Source organism: Myotis myotis, unplaced genomic scaffold, assembly GCF_014108235.1.
Source record: "Myotis myotis isolate mMyoMyo1 unplaced genomic scaffold, mMyoMyo1.p scaffold_m19_p_3, whole genome shotgun sequence".
Taxonomy (NCBI): Eukaryota; Metazoa; Chordata; class Mammalia; order Chiroptera; family Vespertilionidae; genus Myotis; species Myotis myotis.
The window spans coordinates 118411209-118430268 of record NW_023416335.1 but is presented as its reverse complement, the minus strand read 5'-3'; the positions used below and the strand labels follow the sequence as shown (position 1 = coordinate 118430268).

The window sequence follows — 19060 nt, the reverse complement described above, 5'->3', positions numbered from 1 at the left end:
GCGTCAGTGAACCTGGCTGCAGTTTGGCTCTTAAACAAAGGCTGCCTCGTGCCCTCAAGCCCGCGGCCTTTGGTTTGCATGGAGTTCTTCCCAAAGGGAATCCCATGTTCTCAGAGCTCTGGAGATCCTGTGCCAAGGGTCTCAACACCATAGCCACCCAATTTTCTATAGGGCAAATGGGCACATAATAGCTCTTTTCTTTCTTTCTTTGTTTTTATATTGAGGTATCATGACATATAACATTATATTACTTCCAGGTGGGCCACAGAATGATCTGTTGTTGTCTATATAGTAGGTCCCCTTATCCACAGTTTCTTTGTTTGAGTTGCCTGAGGTCAAACACAGTCTGAAAATATTAAATGGAAAATTCCAGAAATAAGCAGTTCATAGGTTTTAAATTGCACACTGTTTTGAGGACAGTGATGAAATCTCGTGCAGTCCCGCTCTGTCCCACCTGGGACGTGAGTCATCCCTTAATCCGGCTCTGTACACACTCCATGCCACTGATCAGTCACCGTCTTAGTTATCAGATCAGCTGGTCATAGGATCGCAGTGCTTGTGTTCAAGCAACCCTGATTTTACTTAATAATGACCCCAGGCACAAGAGTCGTGATGCTGGCGATTTAGAAATGCCCCAGAGAAGATGTAAAGGGTACTTATGCATAGAAAAAGCAGCATATATGGGGCTCGGTGCCATCTGTGGTTTCAGGCATCCACCGGGGTCTTGAAATGTATCCTCCCGTGGATGGGGGGACTGCTATATTGTGAAATGATCACCACAGTAAGTCTAGTTGACATCTTTCACCACAAATAATTACCAAAAATGTCTTTTGTGATAGGATATTTAAGATTTAACTCTCTTGGCAACTTTCAAATGAGCAATCCAGTATTATTAATTACTAGATGCCCAATGCACAAAAATTTGTGCACTCGGTGGGGGGGGAGGGGCAGAGGGTGGTCCCTCAGCCTGGCCTGTGCCCTCTCACAGTCTGGGACCCCTTGGGGGATGCTCACCTGCTGGCTTAGGCCTGTTCCCTGAGGGATCGGGTCTAAACTAGCAATCAGACATCCCTCTGTCAGCCTGGCAGCCCTCGGGGGATGTCCACTTCCTAGTGGGGAGCAGGCCTAAGCTGCAGTTGGACATCCTTAGTGCTGCTAAGGAGGCGGGAGAGGCTCCCACCACCACCACTGTCTGGCAGCCATCAGACTGGCTTGTGGCTGAGCAGAACTCCCCTGTGGGAGCGCACTGACTACCAGGGGGCAACTCCTGCATTGAACGTCTGCCCCCTGGTGGTCAGTATGTGTCATAGTGACCAGTCATTCCCAGTCATTCTGCTGTTAGGGCCAATTTGCATATTACCCTTTTATTATATAGGATAGAGGCCTGGTGCACAGGTGGGGGCCGGCTGGTTTTCCCTGAATGGTGTCCCAGATCAGGGTGGGGGTCTCGCTGGGTTGCCTAGCCAGCCTGGGTGAGGGACTGAGGGCTGTTTTCAGACTGGCCAAGCCCCCCAGTGGGGACCCTCACCCCATGGGGATGTGGCCAGCCTGGGTGAGGGGCTGAAGGCTATTTTCAGGCTGCCCTTCATGGTGGGGGGGGCGGTCCCCTGGGGTGCCTGGCCAGCCTGGGTGAGGGGCTGATAGCTGTTTTCAGGCTGGCCACGCCCCCTGGCAACCCAAGCTCCCAGCCTCTCCTTCTTTTCTTTTCTTTTTTTCTTTTTTGGCGGGCTGGAAGCAGGTATCTGGGAATTATTTATCTTCTATAATTGAAACTTTGTAGTCTTGAGCGGAGCCCAGGGCTGGCCAGGGAAGGCAGGAAGCTTGGCTTCCTCCATTGCCAGGAGCAACCCAAGCCTCCTGCTCACTCCAGCTCCATGGCCGTTGCCATCTTAGTTGGGTTAATTTGCATACCAGCTCCTGATTAGCTGGTGGGCATGGCTTGTGGGTATAGCGGAGTGGCAGAGTGATGGTTAATTTGCATCTTTCTCTTTTATTAGTGTAGATAGTTGCCATTCTGTAGATTGCATAGCCATGACCAATTTATTTGTTAACTGGAAATTTGAACCTTTTGAACCCCTTCACTCATTCAACCTATCTCCCCACCCCTGCCTCTGGCAACTACCAGTCTCTTCTCTTGCTGCATAATACAGGGTGTCCCCCCAAAATATATACACACTTTAATAGCCAATACCTATTAAATGAAAGTGAAATTACTTTATAATTATTCAACGTGTGTGCATACATTTCTGTGGGACACCTACAATTTGACATGAGATCTGGCAATGGAACAGTCAGGAATCTCAGACACTTGACCCATAAATTTAGGGAAAGAAATGATGTGGGGGAGGTGCAAATTGTCACTCCTCACTGTTGGGCCAAGTATGTGCGTGTGAGAAGTCCTGCCACCACCCCACCTGTTCCCACCAGACACACCTTGTTCTCCAGCCTTTCCCACCTTAATCTACGTATCAACATACTCCCTTCTGACAGCTGGGAATTCTCATTATAAATATGCTCTAAAGTTGCTGGTTTCTAAACATTAGTTGACTGACAGGTGCTGGAGTGGTCACGTGAGAATCGCGCGAGGCCCAGAGCCAGAGACTATGATTTCATGGTTCCGGGGGGTCCTGGAAATCAGTATTTAGGAAACACGATCACTATTCTCAGTGGTTTCTTCTCCAGCACATTTGGGAATGCTGCTCAGATGTAGATGGGAAGGGCAGTCTAGCCCCAGAAAGGCTCTCTCACTTGTTTAAACAAAACAATGACTACAACTTCCAGCCTATAGGGACCCCAGGCTGTCCGCCACATGTACTGGGTTACACAGATTTTATCTGGGGACAGCGATGAAGAGAACAGAACTTCTGGTCCCTGCCCTCGAGAACTCAGAGCCAATTCTGGTGAGACAAGACTGTCACAATGAAAACACTCAAGAGTGTTTGTAGAACAGATACAACTAAGTGTATGATGTTCTGCAAACAGAGGGAGAATGACTGGCTCAATTTGGAAGGAGAAAGGAGCATTAAAGGAGTTCATATTGACATTCAAACTGGTGGCCCACCTGCTCTGTCACTGCCTATGGAACAGTTCTCTGGAGAGACCTGTCAGGCTGAGGGTGTGGTAGTGAGGCTGCATGGGGGTGACTCGTATGTCACTCTCTTAAGTAGCAAAACCACTTCACTGTATATGTGCTAATAAGTTGGGAATGTCTTAAGTGGAGGAAATCTGGATGGTGACCAGGAAGGCAGAGAGCCAGCATGGAGCTTGGGGACACAAGATTTCTCTGTTGTTACACGTGCTGCTGACTAAGGCTGCCTCCCTTTTGCTACAGGGCATTTCCTTCTCTGAAACTGACCGTCTCATGGGTGTCCAGGCCTCCTCCAGCAGCCAAAGGGATTTTCCCAAGCTATAATGCAGGACCTCGGTGTTTGCTTACAGTGAAGGGAAGGTTGTTGACTATAAGGAACCACACCCATAGCCCATCTGCCTAGACTGTCCCTGTGAGTGAAACAGGTTTTCCCAAACTTGCCTGCTTATCAGAATTCCCAGAAGTGGAATTACTGGGTCATAGGTAGTACAAATTTTTAATATTTTGAGGTAACTCCATACTGCTTTCCACAGTGACTGCGCCAGTCTGCATTCCCACCAACAGTGCGTGACGGTTCCCTTTTCTCCACATCCTCCCCAACACTTGTTTGTTGATTTATTGATGATAGCCATTCTGATAGGTGTGAGGTGATATCTCATTATAGTTTAATTTGCATTTCTCTAGTGATTAGTGAGTTGAGCATTTTTTCATATGTCTATTGGCCATCTGTATGTTCTCTTTGGAGAGTGTCTATTCAAGCCTTTTGCCCATTTTTTTTTATTGGATTGTTGTTGTTTTTTGGTGTTGAGTTTTATAAGTTCTTTGTATATTTTGGATATTAACCCCTTATCGGATGTATCATTGGTGAATATGTTCTCCAGTTCAGTGGGTTGTCTTTTCATTATGTTGATGTTTCCTTTACTGGGCAAAAACTCTTTAATTTGATGTAGTCCCATTTGTTTATTTTTTTCATTTCCCTTGCTCAAGGACATATATCAGAAAAATATTGCTATGAGAAATGTCTGAGATTTTACTATATTTTATGATTTTAGTCTAACATTTATGGTTTTGAGTCTAACATTTAAGTCTTTAATCCATTTTGAGTTTATTCTTGTGTGGTGTAAGAAGGTAGTCTAGTTTCATTTACTTTGCACATTATCTGTCCAATTTTCACAATACCATTTGTTGAATAGACTATCTAATTTGAAAGAATATATGCACCCCAATGTTTATTGCAGTGTTACTTACAATAGCCAAGATTTGAAAGCAGCCCAAGTGTCCATCAGTAGATGAGCGGATAAAAAAGCTGTGGCACATTTACACAATGGAATACTACTCAGCCATGTGACAACATGGATGGAACCTGGAGAACATTAAGCTAAGTGAAATAAGCCAGTCAGAGAAAGACAAGTACCACATGTTTTCACTCATATGTGGAATTTACCGAACAAACTGAACTAACAAGCGAATGGAGACAGCCTCGTAGAGAGCAGGCAGACAGCTCTGCTGTGAGAGGGGGGTATTGTCGGAGTGGAGGGATGAGCAAAAAAGAAAGAAAAAGAGCTCATGGACACAGACAACCGTGTGATGATTGTTGGGGGTGGGGGAGAGGAGTGGGTGAAGGTGAAAGAGGGTATAATGGGGATAAGTGGTGATGAAAAAATAAAATAAAGAAAAAATAAAATAAATACAGATGTCTCAGCCTCAAATTACAGCTATCAAATCTGGATCTTCAGAAGAGAGGCTTTAAAAAAAAACAAAAAACACACAATTCTTTGGGCAGGGTACACTTGGGAAACTAAGTGACACATCCTCTCTTACCCGTGGGTGACCTAACTCTTGCCTCTGCTGGACAGCTGCTGCCTAGGCGAGGCTGAGGGGAGCATTCCTGGGGAGTGGAAAGTGTTTATTCTATTTAAAACCCACAGTGGTAACAATATAACTACCCTTTTCAATTGTGCACCAGACACTATACTGGAAGCTTTTTATTTTTTAATATCTCATGTAATCCTCCCAATAACTTACTGAAGTGTGGGTTATTGTCCCTGTTTCCTCAGCGGGAGACAGAGGACAGGAAGTTAAGTGACTTGTCCAAAGGCACACACAGCTAGCAGCGGTAGAGCTAGGTCAGTACTCCATCTTTTCTCTATTACACGTCATCGATCCTGGGACCTTGAATCAACTAGCTGCACATTCCAGTTGGGAGCTTACCAGCCCAATTCCGAACACCACCCCACGTAAAGGGGAAACGAGGAGGGGGCTGAAATTTACCTTAAACTCCAGTGGGTGTGTGAACAAGGAATGAAGTCTGGGAAAGCATAGGAGAAGGATGTTGATTCCTCATTTGGTCCTCAGGTACTGGAACTCCTTAAGCAACCTGGTGGCATCCTTGCTGAACTCCGTGCGCTCCATCGCCTCCCTGCTACTACTGCTCTTCCTCTTCATCATCATCTTCTCCCTCCTGGGGATGCAGCTCTTTGGAGGAAAGTTCAACTTTGATGAGATGCAGACTCGGAGGAGCACGTTTGATAACTTTCCCCAGTCCCTCCTCACCGTGTTTCAGGTATGGACTCTCCTCTGCTGGGCTTATGACCTGGGGGGTGGAGGTGGTTAAGTGGTGGGGGGAGTGGGGAGCAGGAAGAAGGAGCCTGGCAAGGTGGGGGGAAGCTTCACCCTTGCGTGGGCAGCCAAAGCCAGCTAGATCAGCCACAGAGGGTCCATGCCAGGGGAACCTTGAGCTCCTTCTATAGTTTCCCCCACCTGCAGGCCCCCATGGAATTTCCCTATTGGGTGGACCATTGAAAAAAGATCTAATTGAGAGGTTTAAAAACTCTTCCTAGACTTGGGAACCTTTATTCAAATAAATTCTACATGGAAGCCCAAAATATAAACAAATAAAAGCAGACTACTCTGTCGTGGGATGGGAGGATGGAGCTCTGTCTGTCTATCCACCATGCTTGCCCCTAGAAATACATAGCTAGCCTATCAAATTTGTGCTTCCATAGATATTTTGGTTAAGGGCAAAGCTAAAGTAGCACTTGTTTAAGTTTAAAAGTAGATTTATTTACAGGTAAAAATGAATAACAATGTGGATGTTGTCAAAATCTTAAAGCTGGGACCCAGATGACTAATGTTTGGAGAGAACTGGATTGTGTGATATTCTCCCGATGGACACATTCACATTTGTAAAGGGGCCCCTGATGCCTTAACCCAAGGAATGGCTAGCGGTGGCCATCCCATGCACCATATGTGGGCAGTGGGAGGTGCCTTGGCCAGGAAGCCCTTTGGGTCACTTCTCAAATAGTAGTGTGCTGGTGGCCATGCACTTTGAGGACAGGGTCAGCTTGCCAGGTCCAGCTCAGTGGCCCAGGGAGGAGAGCTGGGGCAGGAGAGCCAGAGGTGGAAGGAGATTTCAGGCGTTCTTGTCAGCAGAGCGGGGCAGGGCAGGGGAGTTTTGGGTTTGCTGTTGGTCTAACACTGTGTCCCTTATTGGTGGGAATGTGTCATTCAGATCCTGACCGGGGAGGACTGGAATTCGGTGATGTATGATGGGATCATGGCTTATGGCGGCCCCTCTTTTCCAGGGATGTTAGTCTGTATTTACTTCATCATCCTCTTCATCTGTGGAAACTGTATCCTTTGTTCCTGCCTCCCCACCCCTGCCACCCACCCTCCCTCAGCCTACAGCCCGGTGCCAAATAGGTGTGCCCGCAGGCCATCACTCAGGGTTGAAAACTGTAGCTGCCCACCCACAGGGCCCCCAGGCAAGTGGGGAAAGGCATGTTCTGGGGGAGAAAGCAATTCCCAGCCCAGACCGCCTTAGCTGGAGGAGGGGCTTGGTGGAAGGAGCCAGGAACTGTGGCACAGGCAGGATGTAAGTTCATCTTCCTGTGCTGTTTTGCCTCAGCGCTGCCCGACTCCAGGAGGCGTGTCCTCCTCCTAGTTCAGGTGACCAACACGCCTGTGTTATCGTGTGCAGCCCCATGTGAGCTCACACAGACTCCCATGTGAGCCACCTAGATGTGAGCGCCTTAGCTGCCCTGGCTGCCCTGGCCTCATGGGGATGGGAGGCTTTGTTGACTGAACCTCATCCTTCACATGACCGTCATCTCTTCCCCTGCCTTCTGGTCAGTGCTCCTCCCTCTGAAGCCACTCTGCCAGCTTTTGGTCATAGGGAAAGCTGGACATGCCTCACTAGGCAGGTCCACGGGCAGTATTTTAGGGTCTCACGTGTGGGCACTCCTCTCTGCCCATGGTGGTCACCTGTGAGGTTGTGTGCAGAGGCAGGAGGCCAAGTAGACCAAGGTCTAAATCACAGATGAATGAAATGCAGAAAGCATGGCCCTGGCCCCAGCCCCAAAGATAGGCCGGGCAACTGCTGCTGCTGATGTACTGGGGTGATAAAGTGATAGCAGCTGCTCCTCAGTGGGTCCTTGTGAGGGTCAGCGGGTAAGGCCCAAGGGCAGGTACCCAGCAGCCTCTTGGACAAACCTCCCCGCCCCCGGTTGTGGTTTCCCTGTGTGTGAAATGGTATGACTGTCGTGTCTGGGGAAGGAGGTCAGACTTAACAGATGTTAAGTCCCTGCTCAGCTATCCTTTCTTTGCTTCTACAGTTCTCTGACCCAGTGTTTCCATTCAAAGTTGGGGGTAGAGGGAGAAGACAAGGGCAAACAGCCACTTCAGTCGGGACTTGCCAAGCTCCACCGGACCCCTGAGGGCCTCTGTAGGGGCGGCTCACATTAAGAGTTGGCAGGAATATCAGGCCACCTCCTCAGTGCCCAGCTATAATGAACAGCCCTTAAGAGTCCTCTGCGTTGTTAGAGACAATGCTCTTCATAATGTCAATTACAGCCAGCCGTCTCTGTGGGGGAACCAATAATGAAGCCCAGCAATTAAAGAGCGAGGCAGAGCACTGCCTTCCTCCCTCCCTGTTCTAGCCTGAAAGCCAGCCTACTCTCCAACCCTTAGAAAACTCCAGGTAGCTAGAAGTGTGATGTGGAGGCAAAGAGATGGAGGAGGGACACCCCTGAGCTTAGCACTCCTGAGTCACGGTTGAGCTCCCTCTGTGGGAAACTCTATCCCTGCATGTCCTGCACCCCCTGACCCCCTATGCCCACCAAAAACCCCAAGGCCAAGGGTCATTTTCTTTAAGAATGGACACAAACAGATATCCTACTGAATGTGTTCTTGGCCATTGCTGTGGACAACCTGGCTGATGCTGAGAGTCTCACATCTGCCCAGAAGGAGGAAGAAGAAGAGAAGGAGAGAAAGAAGCTGGCCAGGTAACCCTCTAAGCTGCCCCAGGCCCAGGGCCCCAGGGCCCAGTTCTGGAATGCCATTCCCATTGGTGGTAAAGAGAGGTGTGAGCACGGCCTCTGCTGGCCTGTGTCCCTCCAGAAGGGCACTGGGTTTGGGACTTCCTAGGATAGGTTGGGCCTCTCCTCTAGTTCCTAGGCATTGCTCCAAAGTGGGGACCAGCATGACTTACAGCCTCTGTGAAGGTGTTGCATTCCCCCACCTGTGTAGGAAGTTTTGGTTTTCTCCTTTGAGAAAAGAGGTCATCGTAGGTGAGGGGAGCAAAGGATGGGAAGGTGGGAGCAACCACTCAGTAAAGAATTGCAACTCCAGGTGAGAGAGAGATTCCTTCTCACTGTTTTGAAGGCAAAATTGGGCCCTTCACTGTCTTGTCATTATCTAGATGGGACTGTCCTAGGCCACAGATCTGCTGGGTACTGAGCCAAGTTCTCAGGAGCCAATCCTGAATGAGATCCCAGAACCTTTCTCTGACTTAGACGGGGCCTGGGAAAGGCCAACTGAGTACAGACAGCAAGGTGTGGCCAGCTGCCTGGATCCTGGGCCTAGCCCAGTAGCATTTGTGATGGAGTTGCACCTGCCTGTGCCCCGGGGAAGGAAGATGGACACAGGCACTGGCCCCCAGCAGCCCTCAGGGCAGTTTCCTACCCCTGTTCCCTGTCACTCCAGTAAACATCCCTTTATGGTTTTCTCCTGCTGACCGGCCAGGACCGCCAGCCCAGAGAAGAAACAGGAGGTGGTGGAGAAGCCAGCAGTGGAGGAGACCAAGGAGGAGAAAATTGAGCTGAAATCCATTACAGCTGATGGAGAGTCCCCGCCCACCACCAAGGTGAGCACCGTCTCCTTCCAGGACCTGAGAGGGCAGGGACCATCTTCCCAGGCCAGACACCCACGGAAAAGAGCAAGGAGGGAAAGAGACCGGTGGATAAGGGCAGTGAGGGCGGAGCAGGAGAGCAGGAATGTGAAGAGCAGGCAGAGTGATTGAATCCCAGCCTCTGTTAATATCTCAAGGGTCTGTGCAAAGTCATGAGGATATATTTTTGAGTCAGCAGCTCAGCCACTGACTATAATGCAGCTTCTAAAAGTTGGGCCATATCTGACTGGATTCTTCCTTCTCTCTCCCTCGGCTGCCTAGATCAACATGGATGACCTCCAGCCCAATGAAAATGAGGACAAGGGTGTCTACCCCAACCCGGAAGCGACAGGTACGGTTCCCCTGCCTGCCACTGGGGGGACCTGGGGGTGGGGGGAAGGGAATGGAGGAGACCTAAAGCCATGTGAAAGTAACCATGTGTTAGGGGCCAGTGGTTCCGGTTTTCCTCTACAAGGACCTTGCGTTGCTCAGTATCTCTCTCTGCACTGAAGCGTTACCAATGATCATCTGGGGGAAACGCTGCTGCTGGTTTGCTCATAATAATAGTGGAAGACTGAGTAAATTAGGTCTGAGCAGTGCTGTCGTGTCCTTTGGAAGATGGATTATGTATACATTTAAGGTCTTATTATATCTTAAGTTGTAAAATCATTATTAACATTATATAATTCATTAGTCTAACATATGTCACACCATCATGCACACAAAATAATAATAGTAAATTCCAAATCTGTCTTGTCCTTACTCAGGAGGCAGTGCTGAGTACAAGGACAGCTGCCACCACAGATGTCCCACTTGCCGCTTTGTAAACCGCTTTCAGGTCTCTTATTATAAAAAGAGCTAGTACCACTCGGTCTTCTCATCTTCTGTCTGATCTGTACATGGCAGGCAGGCTCCCCTGGAAGGCTTGGGTTGTCAGAGTTCCTTCCGCCTCCCTCCAGGATTCAATTCTCTGCCTCCTGCAACCCCACGTCCTGTACCAGCCCTGGGTTTGCCTCTCTTTTACCTACAATTGAAGATATTCCCACCAGCTTCAAGTTTGCACTCAAGTACATGCAATAAGGGACTGTTGATTTTACTGACATTTCCTGCTCTGTGTAGGCTAGGCTATATTTGGGTTGGTAGCCACCTTAGGTGGCTGACAACCTTCTGCACTTATAAGCAAAGCTAGGTTTTCCTTTTGCTTTCCCTCCCCTGGTTCTCTGCTGTATTCTCTGTAAGGGCACCAGCAGCCACCTTGTCCCTGGGAGCGGGCTCCCTGCGGTCATTCCCTTCTCTCACCTCCCTCTGCAAGGGAAATAGGGCAGGGCGGGCTCCCAGCCTTGGCGGAGGGCCAGAAGGGTGTGTCCAGGTGCAGGCACTAAGCTTTTTGAAGTTTTAAAGCCCTTCTAGCTGGAAACCATCACAGAATTTCAAAGACAGAGAAATATTGGCCAAACGCAATGGAAGGATTTTGTCTTGATCCTGCATGAATAAATAAACTTTGAAATGACATTGTTTTTAGCTAATTAGGGGAAATTGAATATGGACTGGGAACTAAACGATTTTAGTTTTTGTTAGTCTTGTTAATATAATGATATCATTTTAATTCTATTTTTAAATGCTGAAGTGTTTATAGCTGGAGTCTAAAATATTTAGAGGTTGCTTTAAAATAATACAATTTTTTAAAAACGGGAACAGAAGTAAATGAAACAAGATGGGCAAACTATCAATAGTTGTTGGAGTTGGGTATGGAGGTCCACCATGCGAGGCTCTCTACTCATAGGATTATTATAAGGATGATTATTGTTATTAATGTTTAAAAGGAAAGACAGTAATAAAACAAATACCTCTGGGTCCTAAGCTATCTGTCCCACCTGCCTGAGCCTTCAGGAGGCCCTGCCCACAGCCATTCTCCCTCAGGGCTGGGGCAGACACAAACCTAGGACAATAGCTGCAAATTCATCATTCTAAATAGACTCATGGCTGTTCTCTTCTCTGTTGCTCTAAATAAAAAAGAAGTGAAATAAAAAAGAAGCAGGTCAAGGGGAAAAGGACTAATAAGGATACTATTGTCCTGGTATCAGTCATCAAAGAAGTGTCTCTGTTGACCGGCTTTAAGGATTCTTGGAACGGTTTTGCTTTTAAACTGAAAAGCTATTCCCACACTGCTGACTCCTCCGGAGTCTTTAGATGTTTTTAGGATCTATTCTTTTCCCTGATCATGTGGCCACCTTCCTCTACCCTCTTTTCTACCCAGGCCTTTGTTTCTTTGGGTCCCACACTTCTCCCACCTCTGGTCCATAACCGAGGCTGAGGCTATCCTGCCTCTGCGGCTCCCCACCACCACCGCTCAGGCCTTGAAAGCAGCCCTAAGCCCCTCCCTCTCCTCCAAGGCTAACTCAGCATCTGTTTCCAGCTCCTGCTCCCCCTTCCTGCCTGGGCAAGCAGCTCCTGGCTCCCTTAGTACCAGGTGTGGCAGAAACCCCCAATGTCTCCCCCAAGGTCACTTGACCTGTTGTCTCTGCTCTTGTCAGTACCTTGTTCCTGCCTGCTTCTCCTCTGATCTGCGGTTGTCCTCGCAACCACTGCCTCTTCTGCTTTCACAGCTTTGGGGCAGCTGGCCCTGCTGTGCCCCTTGGGAGGCAGCTCTGGTGAGCGTCCTTGTGCCCCACTTCCCACCAGCCTTCCAGAGGGGAAGGTCAGAGCTGGAAAGTAATCCTACACTCTCCTCCCTCCTTGCCCCTCCTGCTCCCTTTGCCATCACCCCTCTCTGTAGGCTGCTCTGTTTACTTGTCCAAGTTGCACCAAAGGTGTGTTTGGAGACACTGAGTAAGGCTGAACTGCAGCTTGCAGTCTGCTGGCCACAGCCCCTGCCCTCTCAGGGACACCCAAAGGAGGGCCTGTTTCTAATCCTCAGAGCAGCCTCAAAGGCCAGAGGTGGCCAGTCAGCCCTTCCCTCTCAGTTTAATCTCTAAAGCTCACCAGGTGGTTTTAGCCTCCCAGCTGTTATGCCCAGATTTCAAGATCTCCAAGAGCCCACCAGGGAGCCAGCGAGTCTGATGCAAAAGCAGAGAGTCTTTTATTCGAACTAGTTCAGCTCCCCAACCACACTCACCAATGCAACGGTAAGCCACATGGCAGAGAGAGGGCTAGCCCGATGGGAAGAGGAGTTTTATAGGGGGGTGGAGAGGTGACTGTGGGTCCTGCCGATTGGCCAGGCGCAAGTCGGTGTCTTGTCACTGGTTAGTTTAAAGAAATCCTGGGCGTGGCTAGCAGAGGCTTGGGCTTCCGGGAAGAAGGTACTTTCCTGAGCACATGGCTGCTGCCCCAACATGGAGGATACGGGGCAAGATGAAGGGCATAGCCCTCGCCCTTTCACCAGCTTCGTATGCACTCAACGTTAGAAATATCTACTTGCCCAGGAAGGAAAGCATTGTGCCAAGATTGTGCTATTATGTAATTGATTAATTTACTTGCATGAACATACGCATGTTCTTAAAAGTCACTAAGGACTTAAAATTAATGAGGACAATGAAGAAGAAATGTGAAGGGTTTCAGGGGATGTATAGTTCAGGGCCAGATGTGGGGGTCACTCAAATTGCTGCAAGGGGTTTGAGGAGAGCAGTGAGGTAGGGGATGCCAGGGAAGCTTCATGGGCAAGGGTGGCCTTGAATGGGCTTTGAGTTCAGAGAACTGGAGAAGGAAGAAGTTATTTCAGGACCACTATTCTCAAGACACAAAGCAGGAAGAAACCTTGGAGACATTCATTCACTAATAACTACTTAGCAAGCACCTACTGTGTGCCAGGCACTGTGGCAGGCACCGGATACTCCTGCTTTCCTGGAGCTCACATTTCAGTGGGGAGACCAACAATGTGCAAAAAAACAAGCCAGCCAGAAAGGTAACATCAGATCCAGAGCCGAGGGCTGTGCTTCAGTTAATGGGGCTGCTGCTTTGCTGTTAGGCCCATGAAGACCTTTTCGAGGAGGCAGCATGTGAGCTGAAGCTGAAGAAATCATGGGGAAGCCTGAACCACACATGTGGAAATCAGAGGGAAGAGCTGTCCAGGTGGAGGGTCTAGCAAGTGCAGAATCTCTGAAGTGGAATGCGCTTTTCTGAGGAGGAGCTGGAAGGAGCCTGTAGCAGAGAGAACAAAGGGGCCAGGCCAGGTCAGAGCCGGTGCCCGGGTGGACTGTTGCAGGTGAAAGAGCACTCGAAGTTCCTCGTGAGGAGCTTAGGAAAGCACAACGCTAGTAAATAACGTTCGTTTTTTTTTCTATAAACACAAATGATTAAGATAATCATTAAATTACCTGTTACCAAATTATCATGAATAAGAAAGTGTGGGATTTATCTGGAGCAAAAGTGAAAGAAAAACAAACAGCTAGGCAGAAACTTAAGATCCTTACTTTAATTTCATTTATAAATATCATGATTTTAAAAACCAGTTTAAAAACCAGTACAGTTCTGGGAAAACCAGCATGAGTCAGTCACCCCTCTTATTAGGTGCTGCCAGCAAAGTCTTTCTCTAACATAGACGAATTCCAGTGGTGCCCACGGGGAGAAAGCTGAGTGTCTGTCTTGGTTGGTACCTTATGTTTTCAGAAATACAAATGATGTCTTGATTCTTGTCCGTAGGAAGGCATCTGAAGTAGGCAGCGCAGTGGTGAAAGTAAATGGAGTTATTTAGAAGGTGCTTTTTTTCTTTCAGGAGAGGAGGATGAGGAGGAGCCTGAGATGCCCGTGGGCCCACGCCCACGCCCACTCTCGGAGCTGCACCTCAAGGAAAAGGCAGTGCCCATGCCTGAAGCCAGTGCATTTTTCATCTTCAGCCCCAGCAACAGGTGTGTGAGGATAGTGGGGAAGGTGGGCTCTGCTCTCTCCAGGCTCCAGGACCACCAGCTCACACAACTTGTGTGAAGAGAGGGACTGGTTTTGTTAAATATATTTATTCAGCATGTTAAATATATTATTCCACTGTACAGTCAGTTGGCATTCCTACACTCATTGTAGGTAATCTGCCCCTTATCTCTTTTTAGGGAAAAGAGTTCTGGATTCCAAATCAGAAGGCCTGTGTATTTTTCTCTTCATTTTTTGAAATACGTAAACCCTATTTCTAGTCTTTTGGTGATTTTTCTTGGTAATTAGTAAGTCTATTTAACTTAAACTCTAAAGCTAACAAGGTATTTAACTTTGTGCAAGATATCCTTAACTTCTTGCAAAATAAAAGGAAGTTCAATTATTTTAACTCCTCTCAACCCCTCCTGCCTTACTTGTTATTGTTGATTAGTATTTAATCCTGAAGTTAGACATTATTGTCAATATCAGTATTATTATATAGGCAGTATATATTTGGATTTACATACAACTTACCAGTCCATCCTTCTGCAATCATGTTTTTTTCTTCCTAAAGTACATTCTTTGCTTCTCTTTTTTTAAATTGCACTTATTTTTTTTTTTACTTTTTAATTACAGTTGACATATAATATTATATTAGTTTCAGGTGTCCTAAAGTACATTCTTTATAAGTTCCTGTAGTTCCTGTATGATAAACTCATTTGGCCTTTGTTTATCTATATAATTGTTTTCATTTTTCATACTGAAATTTGACTCTTTTATTTTATTCTTTAAGTTTTCAGTTTTCATCCATGTATTTAGACATGTACACATGTTAGTTTTCATCAATCAGGTTTTTTTAACTTATCTTTATTGTTGAAAGTGTTACAGATGTCCCCATTCTTTCCCCACTGACCCCCTCCACCTTGTACCCGCTCCCCGAAGGCCTTCACCTCAGTATTGTCTGTGTTTATGAGTTATGCATATAAGTTCTTTGGTTAATCCCTTCGTGCCCCCTCTCCTCCCTTCCTTCTGAGATTAGTCAGTCTGTTCCATGCTTCTATGTCTCTGGATCTATATTGTTCATCAGTTTATTTTGTTCATTTGACTCCACATTTGAGTGAGATCATGTAATAATTGTCTTTACCATTTTTTGCCCTTAAAAATAGTTTTGCTGTGTACACAATTTTAAATTGACAGGTTTTGTCCCTCAGCATGTTAGATGAATTATTCCACTGTATAATTAGCTGTTATGCCTAATTCCTACTATCATTTCTTTGTAGGTAATCTCCCCTTATTTCTAGCTGCTTTTACCATCTATTTGTTGCCTTTGATGTGCAGATTTACTACCATGTGTCTAGACATGGACTTTTTTCTACTTACCTAGCTTGGAATATGTTATGCTTCCTAAGTATATAGATTTATATTTTTCTTCAGTTCTTGAATGATATTGAAGATTAAAATAATAATTCCTAATTCTTGAAAAATTGCAGCCATCACTCTAAATATTGCCCATCCTCATTCTCTCTATTCTCTCCTTCTGGTACTCTAATTAGATGTATGTTAGACCACATCTACCTACTCGATCTCTTAATGAGTCTTGCATACCTTTCAACTCCTTATCTCTATTTTGGTATGCTGGTAATTTTTTCAGCTATATCTTCCAGTTTCTTAATTCTCTCTTCAACTTTGACTATGCTAAGTTAGTTTTTATATTGACTGTTATATTCTTTTTTTTTATTTCAAGCAGTTCCATTTGTTGTTTGATTTTACAGATTCATCTGTCTATATCTAAGACTTACCTATTAATTCATCATCTTTGTGATCAAGTCCTTTATTTCATTAAATATTTCAGATATAGTTGTCCTATATTTTGTTTCTGATATTTTTAATATTCAAAGTCTTTGGCAGGGGGGAGTCTAAATCTTATATTTATTGTTTTTTTTCTTTCTGATTTTCCACCTTAGTGGCTTATCTTGTATGTTTAATGATCTTTGATTGTTATTGGTGGCCTTAATTACTACTGGGGAAGCTTTTTTCCAGATATTTCTGGCTTGAAATGAAGCTTCCTGATAGCAGTGCTGCTACTGGCATCTATCCTCAGGCAGCTCTGCCCCCCTGCCTACCTATCACACAGACCCCAGATTGGAGGATTTGTTTATTTGTTTGAAGGGGATGGTCATTGAAGACTCCTCTGAACTCTCATGAAACCAGAATTGTCTCAAAGAGCTTGTCCTTTCCAGCGTTTGGTGCTTCTGCAGCAGTAAGGTCTTTCAGAGCATTTAGGCGACCACATGCCAGGAGCTGAGGACTGAGGCCTGGTTTCAAGCCTTCACTCTACAGGTTACATTTCTGGGCAAGCTTGTCCTTCTTGGGTTTCATTGTTTTTATTTACCAAATGAAAATGATGATATCCCCCATATCACCTTTTAAACTGTCACAATAAGATAGTACATAAAACACCCTTGGCATTGGCGGTTTTAGCACTTGTGTTATTATCAGTGTGAGCCCAGAGATCCATGTGTGTAGTAGTTCTTTGTAATAGTGCTCAGGTGTGGAATTGAACTATACACCATGAAGCTATCACACAGAGTACATCGCCTCTATAGAGTGTAGGTTCCGCCATCCTCTCAGCATCCACGTCTCTGGGTGGCTCTGTTGTTCCCTATACATAAAAACATGAAGTAGATCTCAAAGTAGGGTGGGGTTTTTTTAAATTCTTTATTAGTTAAGGTATTACAAATGTGTCCTTATCCCCCCCATTAATGTTCTCATCCCTCTGTTGTCCATGTCCATTGGTTTGGCTTATATGCATGCATACAAGTCCTTTGGTTGATCTCTTCCCCTTATCCCCTCCCTCCCTTACTTTCCCTCTGGGGTGTGATAGTCTGATCACTGTTTCTCTGTATTTGGATCTGTCCCTGTTTATCAATCTATGTTGTTATCTATAATCCACAAATGAGTGAGATCATGTGGTATTTATTTTTCTCTGACTGGCTTATTTCACTTAGCATAATGCTCTCCAGTTCCATCCATGCTATTGCAAAAGGCAAGAGTTCCTTCTTTTTTACCGCAGCATAGTATTCCACTGTGTAGATGTACCACAGTTTTCTAATCCACTCATCTGCTGATGGACACTTAGGCTGTTTCCAAATCTTAGCTATGGTGAATTGTGCTGCTATGAACATAGGGGTGCATATATCCTTTCTGATTGGTGTTTCTGGTGTCTTGAGATATATTCCTAGAAGTGGGATCACTGGGTAAAATGGGAGTTCCATTTTTAGTTTTTTGAGGAAACTCCATATTGGTCTCCACAGTGGCTGCACCAGTCTGCATTCCCACCAGCAGTACAGAAGGGTTCCTTTTTCTCCACATGCTCTCCAACATTTGTTGTTTGTTGACTTATTGATGATAGCCATTCTGACAGGTGTGAGATGATACCGCATTGTCGTTTTGATTTGCATCTCTCATATAATTAGTGACTTTGATCATCTTTTCATATGGCTTTCGGCCTTCTGTATGTCCTCTTTCAAAAAGTGTCTATCTAGGTCCGTTGCCCATTTTTTGATTGGATTGTTTATCTTCCTATTGTTAAGTTTCATGAGTTCCCTGTAAATGTTGGAGATTAAACCCTTATCGGTGACATCATTGGCAAATATGTTCTCCCATGTAGTGGGTCTTCTTGTTGTTTTGTTGATGGTTTCCTTTGCTGTACAAAAGCTTTTTATTTTGATGTAGTCCCATTTGTTTATTTTCTCTTTAGTTTCCATTGCCCTAAGAGCATTATCAGAGAAGAAATTCCTTTGGCATATGTTTGCGATTTTGCTGCCTGTGGATTCCTCTAGTATTTTTATGGTTTCCCGTCTTACGTTTAAGTCTTTTATCCATTTTGAGTTTATTTTTGTGTATAGTGTGAGTTGGTGGTCTAGTTTCATCTTTTTGCATGTATCTGTCCAATTTTCCCAACACCATTTATTGAAGAGACTGTCTTGACTCCATTATATGCTCTTGCCTCCTTTGTCAAATATTAATTGAGCATAGTGGTTTGGGTCAATTTCTGGGTTCTCTATTCTATTTCATTGATCTATATCTCTGTTATTGTGCCAGTACCAAGCTGTTTTAAGAACAATGGCTTTGTAATACAATTTTATATCTGGTATTGAGATCCCACCAACTTTGTTCTTCTTTCTCAGGATTGCTGCAGCTATTCGAGGTCTTTTTTTATTCCAGATGAATTTTTGGAACGTTCATTCTAGATTTGTGAAATATGCCATTGGTAATTTAATGGGGATTGCATTGAATCTATAGATTGCTTTGGGTAGTATGGACATTTTGATGATGTTGATTCTACCAATCCATGAACACGGTATGTTCTTCCATCTGTTTATGTCTTCCTCTATCTCTTTTTTCAGTGTCCTGTAGTTTTTTTCATATAAGTCTTTTATCTCCTTAGTTAAATTTATTCCTAGGTGTCAATTTTTTTCGGTGCAATGGTAAATTGGATTGCTTTTTCAGTCTCACTTTCTGTAAGTTCACTATTGGTGTAAAGAAATGCCATGGATTTCTTGGCATTAATTTTGTATCCTGCTACATTGCTGAATTCATTTATTAAGACTAATAATTTTTTGATGGAGTCTTTAGGGTTCTCTCTGTACAGTATCATGTCATCTGCAAATAAGGACAGTTTTACTTCTTCTTTTCCAATTTGGATGCCTTTTATTTCTTCTTCTTGTCTGATCTCAATGGCTAGTACTTCCAGTACTATATTGAACAGGAGTGGTGAGAGGGGGCATCCCTGTCTTGTTCCTATTTTCAGGCGGAATGGTTTTAGTTTTTGCCCATTGATTATGATGTTGGCTGTGGGTTTGTCATATATGGCTTTTATTATGTTGAGGTATGATCCTTCCATTCCTACCTTGCTGAGAGTTTTTATCAAGAAAGGGTGTTGAATTTTGTCAAAAGCTTTTTCT

The 19060-nt window shown here is 45.4% G+C and overlaps 1 protein-coding gene across 11 annotated transcripts in view; it reads left to right on the top strand.

Annotated features, from left to right (window-relative positions):
- CACNA1C (calcium voltage-gated channel subunit alpha1 C) overlaps positions 1–19060 on the top strand; it is a 698738-nt gene that overhangs the window by 578362 nt on the left and 101316 nt on the right. For all 11 annotated transcript variants that reach the window (XM_036302132.1, XM_036302133.1, XM_036302134.1 and 8 more), the window contains 6 exons: positions 5444–5651; positions 6600–6720; positions 8256–8370; positions 9110–9230; positions 9537–9606; positions 13966–14098. In XM_036302132.1, the coding sequence (XP_036158025.1) occupies positions 5444–5651; positions 6600–6720; positions 8256–8370; positions 9110–9230; positions 9537–9606; positions 13966–14098 (768 nt within the window). The remainder of the gene's footprint in view (positions 1–5443; positions 5652–6599; positions 6721–8255; positions 8371–9109; positions 9231–9536; positions 9607–13965; positions 14099–19060) is intronic.